At 42.1% G+C, this 21,779-nt stretch overlaps 1 protein-coding gene across 2 annotated transcripts; it reads right to left on the bottom strand.

The window, feature by feature from the left end:
* Positions 1 to 8,319: 8,319 nt before the first annotated feature.
* On the bottom strand, positions 8,320 to 18,735 carry LOC123159365 (putative receptor-like protein kinase At4g00960). 2 transcript variants are annotated; one of them, XM_044577195.1, is made up of 11 exons: positions 18,585 to 18,735; positions 12,578 to 12,724; positions 12,241 to 12,499; positions 11,917 to 12,148; positions 11,660 to 11,810; positions 11,365 to 11,529; positions 10,099 to 10,165; positions 9,573 to 10,012; positions 9,328 to 9,488; positions 8,783 to 9,222; positions 8,320 to 8,692 (listed from the first exon to the last, which is right to left on the bottom strand). In XM_044577195.1, the coding sequence occupies exons 2-8, from the start codon at positions 12,674 to 12,676 to the stop codon at positions 9,633 to 9,635; spliced, it is 1,353 nt and encodes a 450-aa protein (XP_044433130.1). In that variant the 5' UTR covers positions 12,677 to 12,724; positions 18,585 to 18,735; the 3' UTR covers positions 8,320 to 8,692; positions 8,783 to 9,222; positions 9,328 to 9,488; positions 9,573 to 9,632. The 2 variants fall into 2 exon arrangements, with proteins under 2 accessions (XP_044433130.1, XP_044433129.1); XM_044577194.1 differs by having other exon boundaries at positions 9,328 to 9,484.
* Between the last annotated feature and the right edge of the window lie 3,044 nt (positions 18,736 to 21,779).

Below are 21,779 nucleotides of genomic sequence, written 5' to 3'. Positions count from 1 at the left end.
CGAACTATGAGGAAGCGATGATGAGCCCAGATTCCGTGAAATGGCTTGAAGCCATAAAATCTGAGATAGGATCCATGTATGAGAACAAAGTATGGACTTTGGTTGACTTGCTCAATGATCAGCAAGCCAAGTTAAATAAATGGATCTTCAAGAGGAAGACAGACGCTGATAGTAGTGTTACTATATACAAAGCTCGACTTGTTGCGAAAGGTTTTCGACAAGTTCAAGGTGTTGAATACGATGAGATTTTCTCACTCGTAACGATGCTTAAGTCTATCCGAATCATGTTAGCAATTGCCACATTTTATGAAATCTGGCAAATGGATGTCAAAACTGCATTCCTTAATGGATTTATTAAAGAAGAGTTGTATATGATGCAACCAGAAGGTTTTGTCAATCCTAAAGGTGCTAACAAAATGTGCAAGCTCCAGCGATCCATCAATAGACTGGTGCAAGCATCTCGGAGTTGGAATATACGCTTTGATGAGTTGATCAAAGCATATGGTTTATACAGACTTTTGGAAAGGCCTGTATTTACAATAAAGTGAGTGGGAGCACTACGGCCTTTCTGATAGATATATGTGAGTGACATATTGTTGATCAGAAATGATGTAAAAAAATTCTGGAAAGCATGAAGGAGTGTTTGAAAGGAGTTTTTTAAAGAAAGACCTCAGTGAAGCTACTTACACATTGAGCATCAAGATCTATAGAGTTAGATCAAGAAGCTTGATAAGATTTTCAATGAGTACATAACTTGATAAGATTTTGAAGTAGTTCAAAATGGAACAGTCAAAGAAAGAGTTCTTGCCATGCAAAGGTGTGAAGTTGAGTAAGACTCAAAACCCGACCATGGCAGAAAATAGAAAGAGAATGAAAAGTCATTCCCTATGCCTCAGTCATAGGTTCTATAAATTATGCTATGCTGTGTACCGGACCTATTGTATACCTTTCTCTAAGATTGGCAAAGGAATACAATTTTGATCTAAGAGTAGATCACTGGACAGTGGTCAAGAATATCCTTAGTGAGGACTAAGGAGATGTTTCTCGATTATGGAGGTGATAAAAGAGTCCATCGTAAAGAGTTACATCGATGCAAGCTTTTACACCGATCCAGATGACTCTAAGTCTCAATATGGATACATATTGAAAGTGGGAGCAATTAGCTAGAGTAGCTCCGTGCAGAGCATTGTACACATAGAATATTTGCAAAATACATACGACTCTGAATGTGACAGACCCGTTGAGTAAACTTCTCTCACGAGCAAAACATGATCATACCTTAGTACTCTTTGGGTGTTAATCACATAGCGATGTGAACTAGATTATTGACTCTAGTAAACCCTTTGGGTGTTGATCACATGACGATGTGAACTATGGGTATTAATCACATACAGATGTGAATATTGGTGTCAAATGACATGGTGATGTGAACTAGATTATTGACTCTAATGCAAGTGGGAGACTGAAGGAAATATGCTCTAGAGGCAATAATAAAGTTATTATTTATTTCCTTATATCATGATAAATGTTTATTATTCATGCTAGATTTGTATTAACCGGAAACATAATACATGTGTGAATACATAGACAAACAGATTGTCACTAGTATGCCTCTACTTGACTGGCTCGTTGATCAAAGATGGTTATGTTTCCTAGCCATAGACATGAACTGTCATTTTATTAACGGGATCACATCATTAGGAGAATGATGTGATTGACATGACCCATTCTGTTAGCTTAGCACACGATCGTTTAGTATGTTGTTGTTGCTTTCTTCATGACTTATACATGTTCCTATGACTATGAGATTATGCAACTCCCGTTTACCGGAGGAACACTTTGTGTGCTACCAAACATCACAACGTAACTGGGTGATTATAAAGGTGCTCTATAGGTGTCTACGAAGGTTCATGTTGGGTTGGCGTATTTCGAGATTAGGATTTGTCACTCCGATTGTCAGAGAGGTATCTCTGGGCCCTCTCGGTAATACACATCACTTAAGCCTTGCAAGCATTGCAACTAATGAGTTAGTTGCGGGATGATGTATTATGGAACGAGTAAAGAGACTTGCCAGTAACGAGATTGAACTAGGTATTGAGATACCGACGATTGAATCTCGGGCAAGTAACATACCGATGACAAAGGGAACAATGTATGTTGTTATGCGGTCTAACCGATAAAGATCTTCGTAGAATATGTGGGAGCCAATATGAGCATCCAGGTTCCGCTATTGGTTATTGACCGGAGACGTGTCTCGGTCATGTCTACATAGTTCTCGAACCCGTAGGGTCCGCACGCTTAACGTTACGATGACAGTTATATTATGAGTTTATATGTTTTGATGTACCGAAGGTTGTTCGGAGTCCCGGATGTGATCACCGACATGACGAGGAGTCTCGAAATGGTCGAGACATGAAGATTGATATATTGGAAGCCTATGTTTGGATATCGGAAGTGTTCCGGGTGAAATCGGGATTTTACCGGAGTACCGGGAGGTTACCGGAACCCCCCGGGAGGTTAATGGGCCTTAGTGGGCCTTTACGGAGAAGAGGAGAGGCGGTCAGGGCTGGGCCGCGCGCCCCTCCCCCTAGTCCGAATAGGACAAGGAGAGGGGGGCGGCGCCCCCCCCCCCTCTCCTTCCTCTCTCCCTCCTCTTTCCCCCTCCCAAGTCCTAATCCAACTAGGAAAGGGGGGGAGTCCTACTCCCGGTGGGAGTAGGACTCCTCCCGGCGCGCCTCTCCCCTTGGCCGGCCGCACCCCCCCCCCTTGCTCCTTTATATACGGGGGCAGGGAGGCACCTCTAGGCACAACAACAATTGATCCCTTTGATCTCTTAGCCATGTGGGGTGCCCCCCTCCACCATAGTCCACCTCGATAATATCGTAGCGGTGCTTAGGCGAAGCCCTGCGACGGTAGAACATCAAGATCGTCACCATGCCATCATGCTGGCGGAACTCTCCCTCGACACTCGGCTGGATCGGAGTTCGAGGGACGTCATCGAGCTAAACGTGTGCAAGAACTTGGAGGTGCCGTAGTTTCGGTGCTTGATCGGTAAGGCCGTGAAGACGTACGACTACATCAACCGCGTTGTGCTAACGCTTCCGTTTACGGTCTACAAGGGTATGCAGACAACACTCTCCCCTCTCGTTGCTATGCATCACCATGATCTTGCGTGTGCGTAGGAAAATTTTGAAATTACTACGTTCCCCAATAGACGCGTGGATGCCTATTGGTCCCGGTTGGTGCCACCAACCGGGACCAAAGGGCCTCCTGCCTGGGCTCGCCGCACCGGCCATGTGTAGGCCCATCTGTTCCGGTTTGTGTAAGAACCGGGACTAAAGGTCTAGGGCATTAGTGCCGACACTTTAGTCCCGGTTCAATAACCGGGACAATAGGCCCTTTTTCTACTAGTGGAGAACGCCAGATGCTTGGCGCCACTTCATCCATTCGGCTTTGATTCGATGGTTCACATCTTCATCGATATCCCCATCCTTCTGCAGCATTAACCCCAAATATAGAAATGTGTCATTCTGAGGCACCACCTGCCCAGCACCAGCAAGGCTAACTTTCTCCTCCTCCTTGTACCTAGTAGTACTGAAACCACACCTCATGTACTCGGTTTTAGTTCTACCAAGTCTAATTCCAAGGTTTGTCTCCATAGCTCTAACTTCCTATTGACCCCTGGGATGTTAATCCTGTCATTATTGAGTGAGGAGCGGAGCAGTGGAGGAGGCCCGGCTGTTGCAAAGCGCATACGTGCATGCTACGACGTGTGACGCTCACTTCAAAGTGGAGGAGGCCCGGTAGTTGACGGAAACGACCATGGCGGCCGGCTCACTGCAGAAGCGGTGGCACATCACGTCCGGGGGCATGGATGCTGCAGAGAGAAGGAGATGGGAGAAGGAGGGGATGTGCGGCTCGGCCTGCAGCAGGCGGCGAGCGCGGCGTGGTGGTGGAGATAAAAAGTGGCGGCGCGGTGGCTCGCCGGTGAGGCAGCATGCCGCCGGCTGAGCGGGCGGAGCGGCCACAGAGGCGTCCTATAGGCAGCGAACGGAGGGAGGGGTTGATTGCTTTTTCTTTTTAGATCTAAGGGTGTGTGTGTAAATGTTATGCCAAGTCATCTCCTTACAATCTGGTCCCACTTGTCAGAAAGTGATCAAATGAGCCAAACCACCTGATCAGTGCTATTTGCAAAATGTTTACCGAATCCGCGGTATTTTGCAAAAGATTAGTGACCTGGTGGTTTTCCGCAAACGATGCCCCAAATGTGGTGGTTTTTTGCAATTCACTCTAAAGTTTCTACTGCTTCCAAGTTGTCTCTTGCTTCATGTTCATTATGGCAATACATAATTCTTGTTGGATTTGGTAGTGTTTAATTTCATGTGCTCATGGCTCATGGGAAAACTAACAAAGCTCGGGAAAATAATTGTGTTTCTATTCTTGTTTGTTTTGATCGCCTTTTTAAGAGAATGGGGTTAGTAAGAGAAATGATCATTTACACTATGAGTAGCTTGTGCATGAATCCAGATGGAATCACTAAAAACAGCAGGCCATTATAACTATTTTCGAGGAGTAGTTTTGATGATCAAGATAAAGTACAATGAATACAACATTATATCCAGTTTACATTGGATTATTTCACCTCGAGAAAATTCATTCCAGTTAAGGACAGCTCATTTTGTACACTTTTTCTTTTGGTAGATGCAGGGAGGCAGAAAAGTTCTCTTTTAGTCATCTTCAGATGTATAATTTTATCGTGCAGTGTTGTTTTGAGATAAACAACTGGTATGGTCACAAGTAAGATCCTAAGTCACTGCTCTAAATAAGAAGAGCTTGTTCTCACAGGCCACTGAGATTTTATCCTGTGATGTTGTCTTATGTAAAATCAACCTGATAAGATCAATGGAGTGCTTATCAGCATGGGCAATTGAAATTGTTCAATTTTGCAGTCAACCTCTCCATCACTCTTAGATATTCATATCATTGTTGTGATCCTAATCTCAAAGCAAATCATATTGGTTGAGATGATTGACTGAACTTTAGAGTTTTCAGGTGACTGTATTGTATTGTTTCTCGCTACTAGCAGTAGCACCCCAGTTTCTTTGTTTTCTTTAAGTAGAAGTTTAAAAAAATGCTAGAGTGTGCCTAGGCAGTAAATGAACTCCTACAGAACAAAGGTACCAGTTTTGCATGAGTTTTTCAGGACTGATTCCTTTAGGGGTTCACATACCTCTTTCTGTCTATGTATCCCAACATACAATGACGCCCACACTGAAGTGAGTGTCTTTCTGCAGTCACACGTTTCAAATTCAGTTGAGATCAATATTATGCTATTCCATGATACTACCTAAGTACCTAAAACTTTGTTCATTTAAGCTCATTAAGCTATTGAATTAGTATGCACCAATTGGCCACAAAATTATTCTGTGATGTCTGAGTATTTTTGGTCTTGTTTGTCCAGGTTCTGTGGAGTCATCACCAGATCAGCTTTCGAGTTCAAAGTGACCACATTTTTGATAGCGTGGAGTTCTTGCGGATGTGATCAACTTGCTGACAATCTACAGAATTCCACCTGGCAGTGATCATGTCTTTTCATGTTACTTGTAGCTTCGGTTAGTGTAAGATGGATGTGGTGCTCCCTGCCTAATAAGTGAATCTGACAATAAAATTAACAGTTTAAGTCAATCAAGAGCTGTGGTAAATCATGCTGCTACTGTATATCTGCAAGTCACATTTTTTTCTAAACTAGTACTACATATCAAAATGACTGTTTTAACCTTGTGAAAGAAGTTTAGCACGATTAGACTCAGTTTCAAAAGTTATTCATGATCCGACCCTGAGTGCAAAACTTTTGAAACACAGGTAAGTTGTGCTAAACTTTTTTCACAAGGTCAAAACATTGTTTTTGGCCCGGGGATGAGGAACTTTGACAAAATACCAGATGATGCTTGCATGCTTCAGAAAACAAATGTGTAGGAATTAATGTTTAATAGAATCAGCTAACAACAATAAATACAAGTAGGGATTAAGGTAGACCTGAAAAAAACACTACTCTGATGCATCTGAACTGGAGTAGGGATAGTACTACATGCAGATATGAATTTGGTCATATTTGTGTCTTGTTGTCGCTAAGAGGAGTAGGGATTAGCGGATGCATCTTAACTAAACCTGTGGATCCTCTGAATCTCTGATGCCTGATGCTTCGAGCATATAATAGACTTGCACTGTCTTCGATTTCGCAAACAGCAACCATGAGAGAACACTATTTTTTTGCAGAGGCATTAGTAACAGATAATATGGCCGACATATATAAGTAGCACACTAGGTAAATTTTGCCAACATCACTACAAATAGGTTTACTGTCTATTGCTCTACATGCTTGACATCAGTATTATTTTCAGTTCCAAATCACAATGAACAATATCAACAAACTATAGGTGTTCAACTAAACACCCAGAGAAAGCACAAACTTCATGGGAATGTGCTTCTTATAGCAATCAAATAGCTTGGTATCCATCATTCGACAATGTTATAAATGACATGAACCAAACAATTTCAGTTTTCATCATAGGAATCGAAATTTTTCATGTTCAGCATTCGAAAGTGTTACAAATTATAGTACAGAAGCAAATAAATCCAGTGTTCCTCATAAGCAAACTATAAGTTGAAAGTTTGTTATACTACTAGGTAACATATGATGTCCTGCAACACATAGGTACCAGTTTTGCATTACATGTACTCATTTCACCATGCTTACATGCCTTTGTCTGGCTATATATATTTGAACTTTTGAACAGTGTTATTTGCTGCCCCCCCCCCCCCCCCCCCCTCTTCCCCCTCCAGTGGCGAGCGAAGTCTTGAGGAGGCAGAACCGGCCACCCCGATGTCTATTTGTTTTGGTTAGTCTAAATTTGATCTGGTTCTTCCCTGCCTAAGAGTGACCTGTGGATCAACAATGCTTCAGCTGGCAGTGGTCATGCTAATTCCTAGCTGGAGGGATGTTTTCCTTTTGTTGATTGTCTGTCAAAACCTCCCTATTTCCCTCCCTTGGTGACCTAAGTTAGAGTTTGTTATTCCTATGACATTCCTCGTCAGCCTATGATACTATATCCAGCAAAATAGAAGATCTATAGTTTGTTCCTTTTTATTGGAGTCGAATTTAGATCAGTATTCCTCTGATTTTTTTTGGTCTTCGTTTGTTCAGCTCGAGTCAAAGTGATCCTGATTTCTATGGCGTGGACCTATCAGGCTATCACAGATGTGGTCACCTTGCCTTAAGATGATCTATGTCTATGTTCTTCCTTTTATGCTGTCTCTAGCTTCAGTTTGTGTAACATCGATGTGTCTGGCTGTTCCCTGCCTAAACAATGTGACGTTGAAATTAACAGTCCCATTTAACCAAGATTAAGGGTCCCAATCAACCAAGACCTGCAGTAAAACTAGCTGGTGTATTTTTTTAATGTTGATTGATAAGTGTTCAGGCCATCATTCTTCTCAATTATTAGAGTTATTATAAATAAAATCTGACAAATGGGTAAACCTCATAACAGAATGACAAGTGACAACCAACCCGACAACTTTTTCTATCACTATCTTCTTCCAATCATAGAACAAAATCAGGACAACAGACATGAAAACTATTGGCACGGGAAGAAAGTGTTAAGAGTTATATTTATGATGCCCTTTGACTTTCTGTATTTTGTCCTTTGGCCTCCCTTATGTACTTGTATATATGATGGCTTTGGCCTCGAGATAGTACATTAGTACTGAGTTGCATATTTATAACATGGTATTAGAGCTTAGGTTCTTTTTTAGTACGCGCAACTCGTGCTTGATCCTCTACTCGCGCCGCCGTGATCTCCTAGTCGGCTGTCGCTGTTTCACCACCGCTCCGATCCATCCACCTCTTCCCGATTCGAGCTGCTCCTGTCGCTGCTGGTCTCCACTCCTCTGGATTGAGTTCACTTCGCTGGACTGAGTCGCCCGCCCTGGTAAACTCCTCTGATTGAGTCGTACTTCTTCTGCTGCCCCGCGATCTTCTTCGGCGGCCCCGTTTCCTCCAAGACAGGCCGCCGCTGTCCCGCCTTCTCCAGGCTAGGCCGCCGCCGCCCCGCCTCCTCTAGGCCACGCCGCCGCGCCGCCTCCTCTAGGTCACACCGCCGCATAGCATAGAAGTTGAGTAAAGGTGGGGAAATAACTAGACCGATACACATAAACGATTTCTGTCAACCTCGCCCTTGCCGTCGTCAGAGACGAACATGAAGGCCGGCGAAATCCATGGCGAGTCTGGCACCATTCTCCTCTCGGTTTCAGTACAGGTTCCAAGGGGAAGAGGTATCACATTGACTTGAATCGAAGTCGGGTTATACAAGAAAAACGAAAGATATACAAGCGCATCAATGCAATTTATATGCACACACAGGGGTGGAGCCACTCGCTTATTAGATACTACAGAGGATATGGCAGTACTTCAACATAGGAAATGAACAAAGGCGTTGGAAGTGGAGTGCTTGTGCGTGTGTCTGAGAACTTGAGCAAATGACCCATACTATTGATAATTTTTGTCCTCCATCGTGCCTCTAAGGAGGCTATCCAGTAGTTTCGAGAAGGCTGTTGATAGGTTTGGCCTTTCTGGAACGGGGCTAGTGTGAAACATTCCACCCGGAGAATTGGCCGCAATTGAGTGAAGAACCTATAGCATATATACAATACATAGGAATAAATTAAACATATTCATAAGGCGGTCATTATTTAGACGGATCAACTCTGAGTGGATACATACATGGTTATATTCGTCCCCGCCGAGGGTAAATGTGTGGACAGGCACTCTGGAAACAAAATCCTCGGTTCCATCAAAGAAATCTCCCTTGTTTATCAACCCATCAGAGAAGAACAAGATGATGCCATTGTGGTGACCACGATTATTAATCATTTTATGTGCCTCAATAAGGCCTGATGCCATATGTTTATTGCAAGCAATCCTACGCCAAGCGAATCCCGTGTAACCAGTTTCCTTTGTCTCAGCTGAGTCAACTACTTTCATGTCTGACGTGTAGGTGTTAGCGGTTGACATGACGTAAATATAACCCATGCAACTGTGAGGCAAGTTGGCTAGCTTCTCTTGCACCAACCAAAAGATCCCATTATCCACCGTGTACCAGGCTGGGGTTGAGTCTATGCAATCAAAGGCGTACACAATCACCACATCCAGTGGCTTCCTTCCTGCAAACCAGTATGGACAATTCGTCACTCAAGCATCCCACTATGCATGTGCTTGATGATCACTTCTAGACTCATATTCGATTAGATGTTGTGATTTATATATACCTGAAATGGAACTAAGAGGCATCTCATCATCCTTCGGGGTAGTGCCAAGGAGGCTATCCAGTAGTTTTGAGAAGGGTGTTGATAGATTTGGCCTTTCTGGAACGGTGTTGCTGTGAAACTTCCCACCTGGAGAATTGGTCGCAATGGAGTGGAGGACCTAGCTTGTATACAACACATAGGAATGAATTAAACTAATTCATGAGGCGATCACCATTTAGATGGATGAACTCTGATTTGATACATACATGGTTATATGCGTCCCCGCCCAGGGTAAATGTGTGGACAGGAACTTTGGAGACAAAGTTCTATGTTCCATCAAAAAAGTCCCCATTGTTTATTAACCCATCAGAGAAGAACAAGATGATGCCGTTGTGGTGGCCACGATTGCTGATCATTTTATGCGCCTCAGCAAGGCCTGATGCCATATTTTTACTGCAGGTCATCCTGCGCCAAGCGAATCCCGTGTAGCCAGTTTGCTTTGTCTCAGCTGAGTCAACTACTTTCATATCCGATGTGTATGTGTTAGGCGTTGACATGACGTAAATATAGCCCATGCAACTATCATGCAAGTTGGTTAGCTTCTCTTGCACCAACCAAAAGATCCCATTATCCACTGTGTACCAGGCTGGGGTTGAGTCAGTACAATCAAAGGCATACACAATCACCACATCCAGTGCCCCCCTTCCTACAAACCAGTATAGACAAGGAACTCATTCACACATGTTCCTGTTATTCAATCATTAGTTAATTTTATTGGATGACATCATATACCTGAAATGGCAGTGGAAATCTTGTCTGGAATAGGGAGGCAAGAATTCACCGTGAGGGCATGGAGATCCTGAAATATACACAAGAATATAAGACATAGGAAGAAACTAATTAATTAGCTCATAGAACATTTGACTGGAGCACATATAAAAATCGTTTAAACCTTTTTTTCTCCTCTTGAGTCTCATGGGATCTACTTGAGACTCGAGACACGAGATATACTTGCATTCTCGAAGCACGTACGTGCCCACTATCCTGCCTCGAAAATGCTACTCTATGACCACCATGTATAAAGTGTAGGAGCCCGGGAAATATACTTGGATTCTTGGTTGTATATGCACCCTATATGGGTTTTTTCTTTTAATATTTTAACAAAAAGTCAAAATAGGTAAGAACTATTTTGACAAAACACTTGACTTACTTTTGCACTAGTATATAAATCTCGACGAAAAAAACAAAAGTTGACCTCACAGCAAAAAAGACAAAATTTATTTGCTATTATAGGTCACTATTCACAGTATTTTAGCCAAATATTTGTCTTTTTTGAAATGAAGTCAAAGGGATATTTTTTTGTAGATTTTTTTTCTCACGAGTACAATAGAAGGTCAAGTTTATTTCAAAAATATTTTCAGGAATTTTCGACTTTTTATTGAATTACTAATTTTTTCCCATATAGGGTGCATATGTCCCCATAGACCAAAAGTTCCCCTCCGTAGGAGCCCTTCTTACCGAAGATCCGATAATGTTTATATTACAGTAAAAGCACATCAACACTATGATCAGTTTTTTAGGGAAATATGATGATCAGTTGGGTACCAAGTTCTAGCTGATGTCCATAATCATTTAATAAAAGTGGGCCTTGGGCTATAATTCCCATAACAGTTTATTTATAAATTTCTAACAGTTACAAACCTAGATAAGATAGTCCTTTTAGAGGTTGAAGCTTACGGTACTCACAACCATTTATTTAAAAGTATTTTAGTGAAGTCATTTATCCCAATATTAATATACTTTTTCAAGCGGGCATGTAATTGATGCCCCAAATCTAGCCCCCCCCCCCCCCCATCCCCGTCCTCCTCTCTGCATACATCAATTAATGCCCTCTTCATTGCAAGGTTTCAAGTTATATAAGAACGGTAAAATGTAAAGAAGGGCACGACATAAACTAGAGGAATGACAACAAAGGTTACATGATACTCTGAAGTTTACCTTCTAGGGTTGTACAAATAATGTAATAAAATATCAGTAACAAATACAAAGATGTGGTACCTTGCTCAAACCCTGAGTTTCTATACCATTCAAGTTTTCTACAATCTCCTTTATTGTGGGTCTCTTCCTTCTATCATGATTGAGACAACGTACTGCAATTTTGGTGCATGTCTCCACTTGATATAAATTTGTTCTGCTATCCCTCTTCCTCCAATATGCACACACCTGTAAATCGATACAGAAAAGCTTTATGTGTAACATCATCAAATGCATAATTATTTATCTATATTATCATAGCACCGTATCTTTAAGCATGAAATTGAACATGTTGGTGACAAACATAATTTGTTCATACATCTTCAACAAAATTTGTGTCCCCTGAGTCGTGATAAATTTCAAAACCACCAGGTCCCCTAATTACTTCTATGATTGTAACACCTAAACCGTAGACATCAGTCTTGTCTGACATCATGCTCCCACGTATTAATTCAGGCGCCATGTATTTCCTGCATGGTATCAAAAAATGTTGAAGGGCACCGTCAGTATCACCATCTGTTCGGTTACATGAGAAAGAAAATCATTCTAAAATCAAAGAAGCATTCCACTTCTCACGTTGTCCCTGAAACTGAATCAACTTTGGTATGGCTACGGCTTGCAGTGTAGATCCTTGACAATCCAAAATCCGCAATTTTCGGTTTCATGCTCTTGTCAAGTAACACATTGGCAGGCTTTAGATCCAAGTGGAGGATCCGACTTTCACATCCATTGTGAAGATAACACAAACCTTCACAAGTCCCCTTTATTATTTGGTAATGTGTGCACCATTCATCTCCCAGAGAAATTCCTAGAAAGAGGACAATGTCTCAAACATGAAACTAGTTATTTTTTATTTAAAGATGAAAAAAAAGATGTTCGAATTAAAGATTTGAAGTTTACCAGACAGACGCTTGTCTAAGCTTCTACCGACCATATATTCAAAGCAGAGCACTTTGTATATGTGTCTACCAAAAACAGACGTGCCATCAGGTAGCTCAATATATTTCTTAGTTTCTTCATTGCAATACCCAACTAGCCGTACAATGTTTGGATGTTGGACCTTCATATGGTTACGGAGTTCCTTAATAAATTGTTTGTCGTCAATGCCTTTGGTCGCATGAAGCAACTTCACTGCTATGGCTTCCCCATTGTAGACTGCCTGTTTGCGTTTGATAGAAGTAATCAATAATATGATGTTCAAGATAAAATAGAATACCAAGTCGATCATTAGTAGTACCTTGTAAACGTCTCCATAGCCACCACTTCCAACTTTCTGGGCATCCGAAAAATCGTTAGTAATTCTCCTCAACTCAGATGATTCTATTTCTATAGCCATCCTTCAACGATCAATATATGTGCTATACCAAGGTAGGCGTGCCCCTTCCTGTGTACAAACAACATCATCAATAGCAAACAACAACAAAAATCCTAAATCATTATGCTGAGAATGTCTCAGTAAATACATCTGTAACTATCCTTTTTGTCGGTTTTCTAAGCTTATTGGCAGAATATCGCCACCTGCGAAACCCTAACCACCACCGCCCCTTCTTCCTCTTCCCTCTCTCACACCCCGGCCACTGGAGGGCGCTGGGGAGCGAGCTTCACTTGTTCGATGCTGGTGGCAGGGACTGGTTCTATCCCGTGCCACATCAGCCCCCTGCCTACCTGCATGGTGGGCCAAGCTGGTGTTGCAATGGGCCGTTCCGGGAACAACGATTTGGATGGACTTAGGCGTTTTTAGCCGATATGTTTAACATTTATGCTTGACTTTTCCTTGATATAATTAAATAGTTAACAATGTATAATTGTATTTGCGTGTATCATATTAACGTAAAGGTAAAATGTTATCATCCTTTGTGATTTGGTAAAATATTATCAGTTTTGTTTTTTGAATTAAGGGGGCTCTAATGAAACGCCACTGCTATATCTCGCCTACTGCGAGGCGGATATAGTACTCGCGCTCTGGCGACCGGGAGTGGGCGCTGACCCATTAGTGGATAGGAAGCGAGGGGATGGCGAGTGATTATGCGCAAATGATATTTCTCGCTTTAAGTGAGTCGCCAAAGAAGTGTGAAGGTTTTTTCTCTCTCGTAGTAACTGGGCCGGCCTCGCCTCCTGGATAACGAAACGGGGATTCGAACCCTCGCCTTCATACTTCTATCCAGGAGAAAATGGGGGAGAAAATGATAACGAAACGGGGATTCGAACCCTCGCCTCCTGGATAGAAGTTACCCCTCTAAACACTTTGACAAGGTCAGATTCCTTCACGATGTCAAGGCACGACGACCTTTAATATAAATGAGCCTACTTTGTTTCCGTCCTTTTTCCCAGTTTTTTTTCTTTTTTTGTTTCGTTTGTTTATTTACCTTCCCTTCTCCAGTTATTTTTTATTTGATTTCTTCGTATTTTATTTCATTTTTTTATTCTCCATTTTTTGTTTGGGTTCCTTTTTTTCTTCTCCATTTTTTTGGTTTTCTTTCTTTCTTTTTGTATTTCATTCTAGATTCTTATATATATGATCAACATCTTTTCAAATACTTGTTCAACACTTTTCAAGTACTTGTTCAATATTTTTAAACACTTTGCTCAACATTTTTATATACATCATCAACATTTTTTCAAATACTTGTTCAACATTTTTTCAAATACTTGTTCAACATTTTTCAAATACTTGTTTAACTTTTTTTCAAATGCTTGATTAACATGTTTTTAACTACCTTTTCAACATTTTTCAAATACATGTTCAACATTTCTCAAACACTTGACTAATATTTTTAAATACTTGTTCAACATTTTTTAAATGCTTGATTAACATTTTTTAAATACTTGTTCAACATTTTTAGAATGCTTGATCAACATTTTTCAAATACATGTTTAACAATTTCTCCGAATGCTTAACATTTTTTAAATAATTGTTCAACATATTTTTTAAATACTTGTTCAACATTTTTTATACACTCGCTCAACATTTTCTAATATGTATTCAACATTTTTCACTTGTTCAACATTTTTAGTACTCATTCAACATTTTAAAATACTTGCTCAACATTTTTTAATACTTATTCAATATTTTTAAAATACTTGTGCAGCAATTTTCAAATGTGTTTTTTACGAGTGTATTTTGTAAAAATAGGTATTTGAATTATTTTCAAGTATAAACAAAAGTTCAAATAAGTAAAAAACGAAAAAAAAACACGTGAAAAGAACGAACGAGGAAAGAGGCAAGTGCCTCCCCGTACACGTTGGCTGGCCCATATGCTCGCTCGCTTCAGCGAGTCGGAAGGCTCGACTCCCTGAATGCGAGGAATAGTCGCGGGGCAGATACTATTTGACGCTCGTTAGCGTCAAAAAGGTCGTCCCTTCGCTGAAGCAAACATCTGGTTCGGCCGGCCCACGTACGGGATTCATGTGTTCGTCGTTCGCTTTCTTTCGTTGTTTCCAGCCGGGTTTTTTCGTTTTTCTTGTGTGGTTTTTTGCTTCTGGTTTTTCAATGCTTTGTCTGGTTTTTAGAGGTTTTGTTCTGGGTCTTTTTGTTTTGGTTCCATTTCCCTTTGTATTTTTCTTTTTGGTTTACTTTCATTTATCTTTTTTTCTTCTTCTCTTTTTGCTGTGTTATCTAAAAAGTTCACCGCGTATTACAAAAATGTTGATGGTATATTAAGAAAATTTTCATCATCTTCATGAAAAAGTCACCACGCATTAGAAAATGTTCATTGTCTATTACAAAAATGTTCATCATACATTTAACAAAAGGTTCATCATATATTAAGGAAATGTCCATTATATTTAAAAAATGTTCATTGTGTACTTAAAAAGTGTTCAGCTTATATAATGAAAATGTTCAATGTGTATTTAAAAATTATTCATCATATATCACAAAAATGTTCAATGTGTATTTAAAAATTATTCATCATATATCACAAAAATGTTCAATGTGTATTATAAACTATCCAGCATATATCACAAAAATGTTCAAAGTGTATTTAAATATTATTCAGTCTAAATCAGAAAAATGTTCAATGGTGGAATTTTTTTGTTTTTTTCTCTGGCGCTGTCTTTATAGTTCTTAAAGTTTCGCCCTTCATTTAAGCACGATCTTTTAGGTGCTGTAGTGGTACATATCAGTTACTCCTGATTGTGAGGTTTGCGAGTTCGAATCCTCCAGGGGACTTTTTTATTTGGTATTTTTGTAACGACACCGAATGGGCCGGCCCATTCAGATCGCGCGTCCTGCACGAAACCAAGTCGGTTTGACACACACGGGCATCTTGCGCGAAACCTAGTCGTTTGTGGATCGGAGCGTTGCCTGCCCAGTCAATGTCTTCAGCTGTATGTATCAGTATCACTGACTGTTATACTTCTACAGTTTGGTAACAAGGTTTTTATCGTGGCAAGTAGGTTTGGGTTGAATTGTAGGATGGCACAATAAATTTGCACAAGTAGGAGTAACTTTGCACTCTCGCGTGTTTTATTTCTAATCTATGAAGAATATTTTACGTATCATTTTTATTGATCTGATCCTCTTATCATCATTTCTTGGATACTGCTATTTATAGAATAATAATCTTACCATTAAGTAGTCCAAGAACAACTATGCATTTTGGATCAAATTTCTTTTAGCACTATTCATGGAGTCATTGTTGTTCCAAAATGACTCCTGAAACCGTATAACTGTGCTCCATTGTTCCAGTAAGCTTGATAATTAACATATCTTCGTATTTCAAAGGATGTCTTGTGATAACGACCTTCATTTATTTTCTATATATATAGGGCTACTTATAATATCACAATGACACCGATATCAAGTGTTGACCAAAAACATTTTTGTATGTATATGTGCGCTGATTATTATTAAGGGCCTCAAAATTTAGTTTTGCGCCGGGCCCTTAAAATCTCAGGACTGGCCCTAGCCATGCACCTAATAAAATACTCCCTATCCCTAAAAAAACACTTTCTCTGTTCATTTTTTCGAAAATGATTCAGATTTATTTTCAAAATTTACCAGAAGTACAGAGTACCTCAAACATAACAAAAATTACATCAAGATTCCAACATCAGCAACCGACCACTACCGCCGCCGGAACAAGCCGTCGATGCGCCGCTCTCGTCGTTCCCCTACCGAAACTAGCTTGACCTTATAAATGACAGCAGGGATTCTTCGTGCACGTGCCCTTAAGGATCAGCAACCTAAAGCCACAGTCATTGTCGTTGTCGTTGAACCCATGGATAGATCTGAAGCACCCGGCACCAAATCTCGCGACACGACAAGGAACCCTAACCTCGCCACCCCAAGGAGACAGAAGGAATCTACGCCGGAGCTCTGACAACTACGTCCAGATGGACGAACTCAAGGAGGATTGGAGCTCGAAAGACAAATTCGAAGAAGAATCGTCGCCATCCGCCCGAGCGCCGCACATGCGACAACTAAAAAATCCTAACCTAAACTACCAACTGGAGCGGAGGCACTAGGATTCTCCTCCCCGCTACTAGCCACTGGAGTAGCGGGCAGAAGAGAGGCTAATCCACGGGCTCACCGGTGAAGCTTGGAGGGGAGAGTTTGCCCTAACCGTCAAGCGTTGGGGGAAGAACCTAGCTAGACGCATAGGTTTACTGCTCGCATGTATTCATTGTTTCCCTCTCTGTTTAGTATTATAGTGATGTTCTAACTTTTTTATGATTCAGACTACAGACATAATGCTTATTTACTCATTTCAGTATGTATGTAATTCATCTTGAAATATCCAAAATATATTATATTTCTGAACGAAGCAAGTACCTGTTTAGGCCAGTTGTAACTATTTGGTAAGAAACATGTCTTGGGCCCAATTTAAGAAAATCCTTCTCGACCTTGGTTAGAAATAAGCTTCAGTTGTCGTGTCCCTTCCTGAAGGCCTCATCATGAAGATACATCCATCTACTGTCACTATTTTTATGTGATTCCGGGTGAAAAGCCGGGCGTTGGCGACATTTATGTCGTTACCTTCTTGGAGGCACCACCTTGGAGTCCTTCACCTTTGTGAGGTGGTGGGTTCACGACAATTGTGCAAGATTGCGTCGTGGTCAGGGAGGTGGACGTCGGGGCGGCGGCTCCGGACGGTGGAAGTATTGTTGAGGAGACGATCTCAAATGACGATGCAACGACGACTCTATGGGTAGGTTCGCGGCTCTGCATGGCTTGGGTGGCGACTTGGTGATGCGAGGGACACGAGGTCGTCGCCCCGGTCGGATGCGGCCTGAGGGGTTGGTCTGGTGGGAAGTCGGGGCGGCGGCCCCGGGTGTTTGGCACAGTGTTCGTGGTTTGCAGACGGTCTTCTTGTGTAGGAAGGGCTACCAGGCGGCCGAACCATGCGGCACTATGGCTTGTGAGCATGCAGGGGATGTCGGAGCGGCAACTCCGAAGCCGGGGTGTGTGTTTGTTCCTTGGGTCGTGTGGTTGACGATGCTTCGTTGCTTGTACGGTTTTTGCCTTGGTTTTCCTAATAAATTGGCCACTTTGTGAGGTTTTCGATCGGGTTCTTCTTATAAATTGAATCAACTCTCTTCTTCTATAATGCAATGTCAGAGCTCCTGGTCTCTTGATGAGGTTCCGTCAAAAAAGAAAAAGAAATAAACTTCAGCCCATCTAGTTTAGTAGATGGCAGTAGGACCCACAAAGGTTCACTTTTTTTGCAGTGGTGGCTTTTTGCCAGTTTTTCTGAAACACATAATGGACGTAAACACATATGTACACTCACTTTTATGAACAATTTTAAGAGGCCGAGCCGACATGTCTTTAAATTGATTAAGTCATCACATGCTCTCATTGTAGACAGACACATCACTTACTTACCACTGAAAGAACAAAACCGTCAAATTCATAAATCCAGGAAAAAGCAAGCAAATCATGCCAAGTCCAATACTGAAATTCAGGTGGACATGTTTCATCACAAGAAACCTAACCAACGTAGGATACGCTCGGTTCACAGCTGATAAATAGGTGAATTACAGTTTCTGATGTATTTTCTTGTGTATGTTCTACCGTGGGTGAAGCTCTCTAATTTGTATTTGGATGACTGTTTCATCCAAAAGGAAAAAAAAAATCCTGGTAAGGAAGTCCCGGCCAGATCTAGCTAGGGGACGCCAAAAGCGATGATTAAGACATAATTTCTTTGTGTTCCTCTTCCATGATCCACTCGCAGAGAACAGAAGTTGAAGAATAAATCAAACTAGAAGCTTAGCTACGAGATATGGAAGCAAAGACTAACCTCGTTGAAGGTCTTGCGGCTGCTTGTGCTGCTAGGCTGCCTCATGTGACTCCTCCATCGGCAGTCGGCACCAACAAGTATATTCTCGGGATGGGTGTGGTTCGTTGCATTTACAACATAGAGAACGACATGCGGGACAGTAGCGCAACCAAGCAAAAGGACGAGGTATTTATGTTTAGCAGGGTGGCGCAAGAAAAAGTTATTGCTCACAGTTATTGCCGTGCCTATACGATGTCCCCCGCATTAATTTGAAAGATGCTAGTAGTACTACTACTCCCTCCGTCTAGATGTGTAAGTCATCTTACGAAAACCAAATAATTCTAAAACACTTAAGCGCGATGCATTAAATCTACATCGTTTCTTGTTTTTTGACATATCAATCAATAAGAGATGTGGGGTGTGCATGCTTTTAATGACTTGAGACTACCAAACACGACATGCAGTGGTTAGTTCATTGCATGCAATGCTATTAATTAGCAAATGAACATTAAGTTCTCTCGTTTTTCCCTCTTCCTTGGTCACTGTGCACAACCTAAGGCTGGTTGTAATGGGTAGTATCATGCATATGATACTAGTGTATGATACCACCTCCCTTATGCATAGTATCATATGGTAGTATCATAGATGACTTTATTTATTGCCATGCATGACACATACTAGTGTAGCATTTATTATGATACAGTATCATGTTATGATACTCAACCCTCTCTTACTTCATTTAATTCTATGTCACCTCATCAAAGTTGCCTAGTTGACATGCATGATACTAGCTATGATACTCCCATTACAACTAGCCTAAAATGACTTACTCACCTAGATGGAAGGAGTAGCATCTTTACTGATCAATCGATGGGATTACAACCACTTTGTAGAGCATCAACTAAAAACACGTACGGGGACATATTGCTCTATAAACAGTGCCGCCTAGCCTGTAGCCTCGGTGTCCTTCAGTTGGAAGCTGTCAAAACATCTCACTAGCTAGTTTTCTGTAACACTTTGTTTGAGAATCACAGCAGCCTCTGCTCGATCGATCAAAATTCTCCGCCTCCAACATCATGCACGCCTCGTGGGAGTCAGTCTAGGACACGCTGACCAGTCACGCCCCATATAATACAATCCACATCTGGATATCTCAAATTAGAGACCTTAAATCCATATTATTACATGCAACATGGCGATCTTTAAACGGAGCTCGCCCCGTTGCCGTGGCCATGTCCGGCAGCGGCTGCGCTCCCTAGAGTGTTGCTCCGGTCGTCATCAAGGTAAAGTAGGTCATGAGACACAAGCCTGCTCACAGGACTCAAGGCGCCGCTGTCTCTCATGCCCTACTCTTCCTCGTCGGAGCGTGGAACCCGTTGGGTGCCCTTGGACGTCAGATTGATGATGGATCCGTCCAGGGACGAGCCGACAAGGTTCCACCACGGTGCGGTTGCGGCGCTCGGAGTGGTGCACCATACGGGACGCCGGAGAATGCGACTCCGCCTCACCGACGTCCACCGTCGCGAGCGCTGCCACCACCCCCACCACCCGCTGTCGCGCCATGTTTGTGTCGGGTGACGCCCACGGTGTGTCCATGGCCTCGGCACGCCAACGAAGGGGTTGCGCGTCCCCCACCGCGTTTGGACGCCAGATAGACCGCACCGCCTCCGATGAAGCAACGATAGTTGCCCTAGCGCCGGATCCATGCGCCATTTGGGTGGACGCAATGGATTCACGACAGAAGATTTCGAGCGTTGCCGTGCACGTGACTCCTCTCGGGAGCGGCGGAGTGCAAGCCGGACGATCATCTCCTCCTCGGGGCCGCGTGGGATGAGCTCGAGGTCGACAGATCAGAAGATGAAGGACTCGGATCCGCTGCCCGCCATGCCAGAGACGGCCGAAAATCGCCGGAGATGAGCTCAGGTGGCGAAGGGAGTGAAGGGGAGAGGAGTACTGTGAAGTGGCTAGGGTCTAGTTCGGCGAGCAAATGAGGACGAATATATGTGGGGTCGGGTGAGCCAGCACGGGCCGGTCCGATGTAGCGGTCGTGCCCCATATCCACCTCATATTTGGGCTGGATATGAGGGGTGCCGGTCAGTCCAAGCGTTTGAGACCCGTTTGAGGCGCCCGACTATGTCAAAATTTCGTGACCGGTCACTGATCGGGTGGGCCGCCTGGGCTTTTAAGGAGGGTTTGAGATGCCCGACTGTAGATGCTCTGACCGGCCCGTTCGCCATGTCACGTAGCATTGCTCCCTCCCCTAAAAAAACTAGCATTGCTCCCAGTCCAAGAAATACGACCTTTAAGAAGGGTGGGAACTCGAAAGTGGTAAATGAATACAAAAACGGGATGTAGCTCTAGTTTTGATGGCTTAAGGCTGGCCATAGTGGTGGTATCTTAGCTAGTAGCATGCACTTGAAAATAGCAAACACGCTGACGTGGCAGAGAAATAGAGAAGAGAAAGAGGATTAGAGTAACGTAGGTATATATCGTATCATGTTAAATGCTATGCTACTTTGTGTCATGCATGACAATAAATAAGGTCATCCATGATACTACTCTCTAATACTATACACTACGATCATATGCATGATACTATTATATGATATTCCCCACTATGAGTAGCCTGAGGCGTTTTTCCATTCCGCCTCTAAACCTATGTTGTTAATACTGCAGGTAGTATTAGGCCCTATTTGGATTATGGTTTTCCTTCTAAATAAACTTGTAAAGTATATACAGGTCTCCGCCGGTCGTTTTGGTTTCTGCCTGGAAATAGCTATTGGTTGGTAAGTTACACCTGAAAGTTAAATACATATGTATTGAATTACAACCATACCAAGCGCGGCCTTAGTGGTGCTTGGATGAACGACTTTGAGGGGGATGGTAGTAGTTCATTGCATTTACAACTCACAGGGTAGTACTAGTACCACGAGGGAACAAGACGAGGCATTTATTTTTAAGGTACACAGAGCAGACGGAACAGTTATTGCGTGCCTATAATCATTACTATACCACTGTTCATAAATATAAGATGTTTTGGATATTTCAATATAGACTACTACATATAAACTGAAAAGAGTGAAAAAAACACACTAAAGACGTGTTTGTATATACATCTTACTCCAAAAAAGAATATATACATCTGATTCAGAAAAGGAAAGTTAGAACATGTGAACGGAGGAAGTACTTGCCATCCAAGTCTTGATTCAAATATCT

The sequence above is a fragment of the Triticum aestivum genome, chromosome 7B (genome assembly GCF_018294505.1).
Source record: "Triticum aestivum cultivar Chinese Spring chromosome 7B, IWGSC CS RefSeq v2.1, whole genome shotgun sequence".
NCBI lineage: Eukaryota > Viridiplantae > Streptophyta > Magnoliopsida > Poales > Poaceae > Triticum > Triticum aestivum.
Note: the sequence above shows the minus strand (reverse complement) of the source record. Positions and strands in the feature narration are given on the sequence as shown.